The following is a 10683-nucleotide window of genomic DNA, read 5'->3' on the forward strand; positions in this document are numbered from 1 at the left end:
GTCTAACGAATGCATCTCTCTGGTTCTAAAGAGGCATTCCCAAAAATAACCCTCACCCTGAAACGAGACCTAAGGAGAGGAGCAGGCTTCTACCCACATCCTCCCTGCATGGCTTGTTGAGACTCTTCACCCCTGTGCCCATTCTAGACCAAGGCAGCAGACCAGCTGAGTCCGAGGCACTCGGGCAGTGTTTGAAAAGTATAAGCTACTAAACCAGGGTGCTCTACATACTGCGCAACATAGATCATCCGAGGAAATAATAAAGCTTCAGAACACAGATGTCCTGTCTACTCCTTGCAGATTTATTTGTCTGCAGTCTGGCCCTTCAAGGCCTCTTTATCTTGTCTTTGTCCTGAGCAATTGGCATTGACTAGATTTTTCAAACCACTGTCTCGCTTTGTGCTGCTCACCTCTCCCTTGCAATCTATTTGTGACATCACAGTGAAATTCCTGATGTCATGTTTGACATGAGAAACTGAAACAAATGAGATTTTGAAGGAATATAAATTGCATAGGGTCTCTTTTTAAAATCATATTTCTAAGCCAAGTGATTTGTTTAAGATGATAAAGCAGCTTTTTAGTTAGTAGTCTTTAAGGTCCCAGCAGTTCCAGGTTTAAGGCCTTGTTCAGTTTCCATTAGCAAAAAAACTGAGACGAAACAGTAAATCTTGTTCTTAAGAGGGGGAAAATCTGTACACTATTATTAATCTCTGTACAGGTGTTCCAGGGTGTCCTCAGATCTCCTCTGCTTTCTCTCTTGGATCCAGTAGGGATCCAGAGCTTCCTCTCGGCACAGGAAAGGAGAGTTCAAAAATAGTGGTTGCTTAGAACTTTCTGTACTGTGAATGTAGAACGATAAGTACAATAAACGGTACACAAAAGCCTGTGTTGCATGGGTGTGACCCCTCCTTCACTGTACTTGCAGTCTAAGAAGGAATAGCAGCATTGAAGTTTGGCAGGGCTGATTTTGCTCCCCACTTTTGTTCAGGGGAATTTGAAAATAGCCTAGACCGAGCCATCTTTTGGCCTTGGCCAGCCTCGGCCAAGTCTTCTACCTAATCCCGGCCAGTGGGTTTCAGAGATGGAGACTGATGACAGAGCTAAACTGCTTTGCTGTTGAACGTGTGTGGCTACCTGTGGGAGAGAGATCCTGCTCGTGTTCTAGTACGCAGGTAGCATGGCTTGTTGGCAGGATGTTCTCTCTGTGTGACCTCAGGGACTCACGCTGGTGTGCCTTCTCTGCAGGTCCTGGCAGAGCTCAAGGAATACGCTACTGAGGTAGACGTCGACTTTGTGCGCAAGGCTGTCCGAGCAATTGGGCGCTGTGCCATCAAGGTTGAGGCAAGTATCTGGAACTTGGTGTTATGTGCGTGTCTTCAAAAATAATGATGGGCTTTGCCATCTCGTTCCCATGTTCTGCAGATTTTCTTTGCTCCTCTGTTGGCAATCAAGTGACCTGGGCACATCGTGGTCATGGATAAAGCGCTGCCTGAACAATAGTACTTGTGAGCTCCAGTTGAGTGCATCGCAGGAGCGTGGTGTGCTCCTCCCAGACCTCAGCCTGCAGGCAGAGCAAGTCATCCTCAATGAAATATTTTACTGTACTGGTTTCAGTGGAACAATGACCACTTCTCCATGAGGACCTCCTCTGATAGCTGGCCTGACCTTTTGAAGGGGGAAGGAGAACAGATTGTGCAGAGGAACTCAGTATTATGAAATGTTTTCTGTCTCCCCTGTTCCAGCCGATGGAATTGGAGATCTGCTTATCTTGTGTTAAAGGTCCATATAGCTTGTAGCTTCATTTGGAATGTACTCTCTTTAGCCTGGATGCTTATGCAAGTAAGTTCCCAAAAACCTCTGTAGTTATCCAAAACAGTGGTCCGAAATGTCCTCTGCTGGTTTAACATCCACCAAAATGCCAAATAAAATTTTTAGCGTTGTCCCTGTTAGTTTCCCTGTAAATGAATCTGGTATGCCTGACAGCAGCTCAGAAAGCCTGTGAAGAGAGACAGATGACTTGTGCTGTGGTGTTGGTACTTTTCAGTAAACTGATAACCGAATACAAAATGCCACATAAGTGGTCTAATTTCACCTGAGCTCATTTAGCATTTGTTAAAGTGTGTTCCCATGAGCATTGCCTGTCAGCAGATTTAAATAAAAACCTAATCATGCCTGGCTGAGTATAGTGTCAGTGCACAGGTTTCCCTTGTTCCAGATAAACTGTTCTAAGTCTGTGTAAAGAGGACACCAACTTCTGTCTTTTTGAGGGAATCGTCCCCCCATGTGGCCTTCTCTTCCTTCAGCTCTTAAAGGCTTATTGCTGCTGTGGCCTTTCTTTGAAGTGGGGCCCAATGGAGCAGGTGATCACTGCCTCTGATGTCTGCAGTTCAGAATACTGGAGTGCTCCTTCCATGTTGTGTGCCCGCAGGAGGCTGTCTGCATGGATCCACAGCAGTGACCCTACAAAATGCTCTTGAGCGTGAAAGAGGGCTTCAGAGAAGTAAAAAGCAGCTGCTGGCAGCCTGTTTTGTAGCGGTTCTCGTGCTGGGGAGTGGGAGCTTGCTTTAGGTCTCAGTTAAGAGCTTTCTGACTGGGGCTTGGCCGTGTGTCTGTCCTAGTTTCACGTGAAAGGTGGTGTAGTCCTTGCAGCATCAAGATTCTTTTGGAAGTTTTTTCCCTTTCCTGCCCTCACCCCCTACACTTTCTTCCCACCTCTGATACAATGACAGTCACATTCAATATGCAAAGGATTAATAATAATGTCCAAGCAAATTTCCAGTGACCCTGTGTATAATTGTATCTCTAGTTGGTGTTAACCTTGGTTTTTAGCAACTCTTGTGAAGACACTGCTGCAGATGAGGTCTGTTTGCTTCTCTGACAAGAGCCAGATTTCAAGAGAGCAAATATGGAACAACTCATTACAGTATCCTCATCTCTAGGTTAATCCCTGTCCCCAGTGCATCTGTGTTTACTAGAGACTGTTTGCACTCTGAGTTATGACTAATGGAAGAGCATTCTTACAGCCATCAGCATCCAAGTTCCCAAGGCTTAGAAATCTGCTTTTTGACATAGGGCACAGCCAGCGGGAGCTGGTGATGAATGAGTATTCACAGGGAACCTCAGCTCTGCCTCCAAGGATCCTGCCTTTTGTCTAATTGTCTCTCCTAGAAGAGTATGACAGTAAATTTGTCTGCTGTGATGTGCACCGTGGAGCAGGTGCGGCATTACCTTTGCTGCGCAGCACTGCGTGGCGCTACCAGCAGAGGTAGCGCTCGTTTTGGAAATGTAAGCAATACCCGTGCTGAACGGCAAGGTTGATGGATGTTGCGCAGGTTTTGCCGGTCGTATGGGTTTGGGGGATGTCGGAGCAACATCATTTTGCTTGGATAGCCTAGCTGAGCCCAGAGTTAGCTTGGGTATGTCTACAGCAAAGTGTGTGGTGTAGCTAGACGTGACAGCATGAGGTGAAGGTGTCTGGGTTGTACGGGTTTGCTCCATTGACAGCACTAGATGAAGTTGTCATCTGATGCTTTTGATTGTAAGGAAACCACGACACTGCCATGGGAAAAGGAGATGAAGGGGATGCGGTAAGAATAGCAGTTCCCCTGGAGCAAAGGGGAAGCAGAAGGAGCCATAGTGGAGGGGGATTTGTCTTAGTTCCAGGAGATTCTGCCAGCAGCCCAGTTCTTAGAAATCACTGAGGCTTATGGCTGTGAGCATGGTGTGTGCTACTTCAGTGATCCTGTGGGCTTTCATTTGGTTTCTGCAGAAAAACAAAGCAAGTTTGATATTGGTTGGTTGTCCTTCCTCACTCCCAGCTTGAGAGCTGTTCTGACTGGGGCACTGTTTCAGCAGTTTGCAGAGCAATGCAGTCCCCAGGGATATCCACCTTCAAATAGCAATGTGTTTGTAAGGAATGGGGTGAGCTGAGATGTATTTTGTTACAGGGAAATTTGGTTGGAGGGCTTGCCCAACTGTGCATGTGCCCATGTGACTGCTCACTTTCCAAGGGACTCTTGGGCTAAAAAAAATCAATACTGCATATTTCAAAGTGGATGTTGTGCTCTTCCTGGAAAAATCACGCTTCAAGGTGTCTAAAGAAGAGAAAAATAAACCATAATTTACTTTTTCCTTGAATTCTGGAGCTCTTAATGCTTTGCTAGTTGTAGGCTTTGACAAGGCTGGACTGCTTGTTGCACCAGTGGCTGATGCCATAGGCTCTGTATGGTAGGGTTGGCTTAGGATAGATTTACCCCAAGTTCCCCTAAGGCCACTTGTTAAAACATCTAGTGAAAGTTGTTGGGAAACTGGTAAGAGATTAAATTGCAGGCTCTGAAGCATGCAGCAAGGACTTTGAGTGGGGTTCCCGGTGTAAGCAATGTCAATCTTTGTGGAGCCAGGTCTGTGGTCAGTCTTCATGACATGCAAGTGTCTTCCAGGTTACGGGTCTCATCTCTTCTTGAACAGGAGTAGAGATCTGAGTAGGACATTCACATTGCCATTTCACTGCCTCCACGGTGGCATTGTACCTGTTGGGCTGTGCTAAGGAGGGAGGGATATCATAAAATACGATACCAATCCTATAACTTTATAGGATACCTGTCCTTACTCTGGTGCCAACTGTATTGGATTTTTATTCTGTTTGGTATGAATTTCAGGTGAGAGTCTTATGGCCTTAAGTGCCAGTTTGCAAAGACAGAGCAAATGCTGGTTTATATTGTCTCCTCTTGGCTGATCCCCATGCCAGCATTGTCACTGTTTGCAAGATACCACAGCTAGAGTCACGAGGGCAAGAAGTCACCAAGAGTCTCTGCTTGTCCCACATTCAGCTCTACAAATCTTGAAGTTTGTCCTTGAGATTTCTGCCCTGATCTTCCTGAATCAACCTGATTCTTGTGACTTAAATGCCATTACATTCCTCTTCCTCCTGCCCAGCCTTCAAGTGCTTTGAAAGAGAAGTGACTATTAGCTCACTTGAATTGAAAAATCCACCTACATTGCTGTTGTTTGTGCCCTGCCATGTTTGTCTTCATCCTGAGTGCTTTATGAATGTTGGGATGGTGACTGCCTCGGCAGTGTTGTGAGCAGTCTGCTGCTCACATTAATCACCTGCTGTGTAATGAGGCTTCACGTGTGCTCTGCTAATAGTTGAATTGCTGTCCTTATTTGAGATTCTCTGGTGCTGGGGTTGGTTGCTCCTGTGATGTCCTGCCTCGCTGTGCTGCTTGGGAATAGACCTCCCTCGAGTTCCGGTTTCTGGAGCTATGCCATTGACCAGTCCTTGTTATCTTGCAGTGCCTGTGGCTGGGAATGTTGAACTATTTAATGTGAAAGATGCATTGGCAACAGCTCGATTCCTATTTATAGCTGTGTCTTCACATATTGCTAGTGACCTCACCCCTAAAATACAGAGTCTCTTGCTGGTGTGGGCTGCTTTTTGCTTTTGTTCTTGCAGTGTGATTGACTGCATGGTTTTCTCCTGCCTTCTAGATTCCCCAGGCACCTTCCAGCAGTCCCTGTCAGAATTCTCCCAGCTCTGGTTGCCACAGCTTGGGCAAGTTCAAGACCGCCCATTCGGTGGCCTGTTTCACCTACCAGCCAGCAAGAGGGTGAAGAAGTAGTAGTGCAGGCAGTGTTCTGTCTCATGTGGGGATCCAGCTGTCTGCTGGCATGGTGGCCTCAGCCATTACTTTTTGCAGGAGCTGGAGTCAGCTGGTATCTCCACTGTAATGCCCAAGCAGTTGTCACCTTGTAGGTTTCTTCTGGACACACACATTGAATTGGGAGCTGTGGTTCTTTTCCCCCTCTGGGCCTTTTCTCGTATGCATGCCTCGTTCCTCAATGTGGGCTGGGAAGGAGTGTTTCTTTAACTTGTTTTGATTGTGTTGTTCTGTTCTTCTCTCCAGCAATCTGCGGAGCGCTGTGTGAGCACCCTGCTAGACCTCATCCAGACCAAGGTCAACTATGTGGTCCAGGAGGCCATTGTTGTCATCAGAGACATCTTCCGCAAGTACCCCAACAAGTACGTGTAATTAGCATAAGGTTTTTGGAAGCCCTGGTCTGCTAGCATGAGAAAACTTGCTCAGCATAGCTTCTCAGGGCTCTGAAGCAAAGGTGGCTGTTTTTTTCTGAAATGCAGTGTCCATCCTGATTCCAGCTCTTAGCATGGTATAGGATTCAGATGTTGGGTCTAGAGGAATTATCAGCCCGACACCTTATTAGTTCGAAGTGAAAGCTATTCCTTCCCCACTGCTCCATATTGGTGCTGAGTATAAGGCATAATCAAAAGCTAGTAAAGCTCGTACAGAGAATGCCAGAAGGAAAATTTGACCAAGTTTGCAGCATCAGGCCTATGGTTTTGCTAGTGTCCTCTAGAAAGCTTATATACAAGGCCATGGAAGCTCATGGCTCTCATGGTCTGAATTCTTAGTCAGATTGTGCTGAACAAAACACTGCTGGCTTTCTGCATCAGGCATTCTCTCTGGCTTGGGCAGTACTCAGCTTCTTTTAAGCTGTTTTTGTAATAAGGTTTTGTCTCTTCAGGTACAGAACAGCAGCAATGTCTTTCAGCAGAGACTTCATGATCACAGAAAAAGTAATATGGGACGTCTCCAGGCCTCTCTGGCAATTTCTGCTGTCAGTTACAAGATCGATTGCTGCTTACGACAGGGATACCCATGCATGGGAATAGGAGAAGCTAAATAATTAGTGTGGGGTATTGTCTGTTTTGCAGCAAAGCTTTTGGGGAGTGTAATAACCAGTTTAGAGTTACTAGCCTGAACACACCAGAGAGGCTGCAGTATCTGATACAGGCTCGTGGCTTGAACTGTTGGATCAAATGTTCCCTTCAGCAAAACAGATAGGAAGGAATTCCCTCCCTTGAATTCCACTTCTGGGTGGTCTTGCTGATTAATTGAAACTGCTTGGGGACCCTATGAGATCTTAGTGTTCGGAAAAAGAAAAAAGCCTAGGAATATCTTCTGTAGTTGAGTGAAAATGCTGCTTGTTGTGTAGAAATAAGACATTGTAATTCAGTGCAGGATTCTCTGCAGAATGATGTGGGCAGAGATGGAGTAACACAAGTTGAAGTCACCCCAGTAATCCACCTCTACTCTGACAAATCAGGTATGAAAGCATCATTGCCACTCTGTGTGAGAACCTGGATTCCCTGGATGAACCAGATGCCAGAGCTGCCATGATCTGGATAGTGGGCGAATATGCAGAAAGAATTGACAATGCAGATGAGCTGTTGGAGAGTTTTTTGGAGGGCTTCCATGATGAAAGTACTCAGGTAAAACTGTGTTGTGCATCTTACCTGTAGTGTTTCATACAGTGTATGTATGGGATGGATGGTAAATATTACTGCAGTGGTCAGAAAATAACTCCAAATAAAAGAATTCTATATTTGGCTAAAATAAAAAAAATGAGAGCCTGTAGACTTTGTGTTGTATCTCCCAAAAGTCTCTTCTTGGAATGATAAGACAGAACAAGAGAGGTTTCTAGACACTGAATACTTCTTGGGGAACAGCCCAACTAGGGACCAGAATGTAGAGAAGAATAGTGATGAGATGCATAGAAGTATGACATAAATCTCAGTGTGCTGATCAGGGACTTGTCTGCAGAAGTGTTTTGTAACAGCAAGAGTCTGAGTCTCATTGTACTGTGTTTCACTTCCAAAGAATAGTGTAATGCTGTTATAAATTGTAGGACTTGAGTTTCATACCAGTAAAGGATATTGAGACTTGAGAGACGTTGCTAAAGCATGGATGAATTTTCTAATCTCTTCTGTGTTCCTTTCTTAGGTGCAGCTCACCCTGCTGACTGCTATAGTGAAGCTCTTCTTAAAAAAGCCTTCTGAGACCCAGGAGCTGGTTCAGCGGGTCCTCAGCCTGGCCACGCAGGTAAGCCAGGATACCAGTGAGCCAGAGCCCTCCCAGACACTGTGTTGGCCTGCCATGTGGGATCTCCCATGTGTCACGCCAATCAGCTGTGCAGTTGATAGGATTCAAGCATGTTCCCCTCTCTCCCAAAGAGGGGGAATTTGACTCCATTTGAGAGCAGCTCTGTGGCTGTTACCATGCCATCTGGCATCTGCTCTCTCGTTTTTAGCTCTTGCTTCATCCTAATTTCTTCCCCATTTCCCCACCAACTGACAAGTTAGGGACAGGATAGAGTTATGAAGAAACCAAAATGGATTCTCCTTGAAGGTGGCTTGTAGTTAAAACATCTGGAGCTATGACAGAAGGAAGGGGCCTGGCAAAGACTTCGTTCTGTGAACAGCAGAGCGTAAGCAGTGCTATGAAAAAGAAAAAACTGTGGTTTGAGTATTTTTCCTTTGTACTTGGATGCTGTCAACCAGTGTGGCAGCTTTGCTGGAGGCTGTAACAGTGGGTTAGGATCCCAGATTCATTATGCATGAGGTGCTGAGTTATGAGCTGAGATCACTGCAGGCGGGGCTGGGCTTGAGCTGGCAGACAGAAGTGCTGTAGTTCTGGAGGACAGCAGTGGATGTCCTGGTAGTAGGAGTCTGTAAGTACTCAGCCGATCCTCCTACACGTCTGGGTGGTAATGACTGGGGCAAATGTGCGATGGTGTAGTCCAAAAAGTGCAGCTCCTCTCCAGACCTTCTGTGTCAAATGATGAAAATAGTCTCTCAGCGGTTGGGAACGGGCTGTGGTGGTTTCTGAGCAGAAAACTAAGAGTCAGTCATCAGCTGGCCTTTTTGGTCCTCATTGCTGCAAGGAATCATGGTTGTGGACTTAGAACTTCTAATCAGCCCTTTGGGGGTGTCGCCTTGGTCAGGGGCAAGAAATCTGTCGCTTGCTTTTCTGGCTTCAAAACCTGCTATTAGGCTGGCGCTCGGCTCCTCTGTAGAGAGGAGTGGGCCAAGGGCATGCTGTATCATTTGTCTCTGCCAACAGAAGAAAGGCACTAAGTGTTAAAACCCACTATGCTGACTCACAAAACACTTAATGGCATCCTAGGAATATAATAGGCGTCTGTTTTTTCTGTTTGTCACAAATGTTGATTCAGTCTGGCTTTCTTGTATTTTATATGAATAATAAGTCAATGTAGGATAACTGGCTGTAAAACACTAAAAAGCCTTACGCTTCAAGGTCTGATTTCTAGGTAGAGATACGGTTTTTCAGTTGAGTGGGAGAGTAATTACACCTGTGTTTCTTTCCCCAGCTTAGGTATTGTTGCACTTGGAGTGTCTCTTAGGGTATGTCTGCACAGCAAACTGCAGGTGTGATTGTAGCACGAGCCAGCTTCATCCAGCCAACACTGGTAAAAATAGCAGTGGAGCAGCTGGGGCTGGGAGCGACACAGATGTGCAGCAGCGCTCAAGGGCCCTGGCAAGCCTGTAACCTAATGGTTGGCACATTAGGCATGTAGAGAACCTCCACATCTCTGTTGCTGTGGTCTGTCTGGCACAGCGGGTAGCTAAGCTAGCATGGGTTCATTGCTACACACCACAGGTGTATATGCGGACCACGGAGAGCTGAGAAATGTGAAAGGGAAGATCTGAGCTTCTTGTTCCAGTAGATTTACTCAAGTTTCAAGTTGTTTATTTGACTGGGAGAAGAAACAGTCAGTCGTGAATCTGTATGTGCCTGCAAGTAGATAGGAGCATGTGATCTTTTTGTCTGCCCTTGCAGAAGCCTTGCCTGATCTTGAACTGCCTGCTGCAGGCAGGTTGTGGGGACTTTTGTAGGAATTTTTAAGGGTGGAGGGTATAGAGTCCATGACTCCACCATCAAACTGAAAAACAGCACTGCAGAGAAATCTATCAGTTGACCCAGACACTGTATCTAGGTCCTTACGAGCCAAATGAGCTTAGCATGCTCAGCCTCGGTACAAACAGAGGTTTTGCTGTGTTCCTGAAATTGTCTCAAGACAGAGGGCAGAGAGACATGTTATAGCAGGTCAGCAGCACTGTGAATGGAATCACAGAAGAGCAAAAACATGCCAAGGAGGAAGGCTAATGAGGTGTACAATATATTGCTGGGATTTTACGGGGTGGGAGGGGAGACCCAAGTCAGAAGCATTTACCCTGTTATTCTGCTGATGCGGGGATTAAAAATCCCAGCTCTTGTTTCCATGCACAGTTCAGACATGTGGCACTACAACATAAAACCCCACACCACCTCCCTCTCCCTAGAACATTAGCTGCAAACTGTCACCACTCACATTGCTGCTCTGGGCAGAGCTGTTTGAAAAGGAGAGAAATAATTAGCACTTCATGCAGAGGCTTAAGTATCTGCAGTAAAACAAAGGAATTATTGACAGCTGGAGAACTGATTAAGTATCCTAACTGTGTGTCATTAGCATTTTTCCATACTTTGTTAGATAACTAAAAGACAGGATAAATGAGATCTCTTGGTACGAAGAATATGGCTAATTAAGATCCTGTAGCTCTGCAGGGTCTTTTTGTCCAGCAGTGCCCTTGGATAAGTCATATATTTCCAGGAATCTTGGATCATTCTGTTCCAATGTGCAGTATTGCTATGTTTTCTCGACTCATGTTCCTTTCTCCTGTCTACACCCCCTTGGAATTCTGATACTTACTGTTACGTTAAGTGGCGGGAGAGTTTGGAAGGCAGTTGATAGCTCTGTGGGTTGAGGCAATCGTGGGATGTAAATTCTGGGCCTTTTACTCCCTGACCAGCTGAGCTCGGCATT

At 45.8% G+C, this 10683-nt stretch overlaps 1 protein-coding gene across 5 annotated transcripts in view; it reads left to right on the plus strand.

Annotated features, from left to right (window-relative positions):
• The window catches only part of LOC104512815 (AP-2 complex subunit beta), a 72085-nt gene that overhangs the window by 20063 nt on the left and 41339 nt on the right, over nt 1–10683 (plus strand). For all 5 annotated transcript variants that reach the window (XM_010155935.1, XM_010155937.1, XM_010155936.1 and 2 more), the window contains exons 9-12: nt 1246–1341; nt 5907–6022; nt 7126–7291; nt 7803–7901. In XM_010155935.1, coding sequence (XP_010154237.1) covers nt 1246–1341; nt 5907–6022; nt 7126–7291; nt 7803–7901 — 477 coding nt within the window. The remainder of the gene's footprint in view (nt 1–1245; nt 1342–5906; nt 6023–7125; nt 7292–7802; nt 7902–10683) is intronic.

Source organism: Eurypyga helias, unplaced genomic scaffold (genome assembly GCF_000690775.1).
Source record: "Eurypyga helias isolate BGI_N326 unplaced genomic scaffold, ASM69077v1 scaffold37277, whole genome shotgun sequence".
Lineage (NCBI taxonomy): Eukaryota > Metazoa > Chordata > Aves > Eurypygiformes > Eurypygidae > Eurypyga > Eurypyga helias.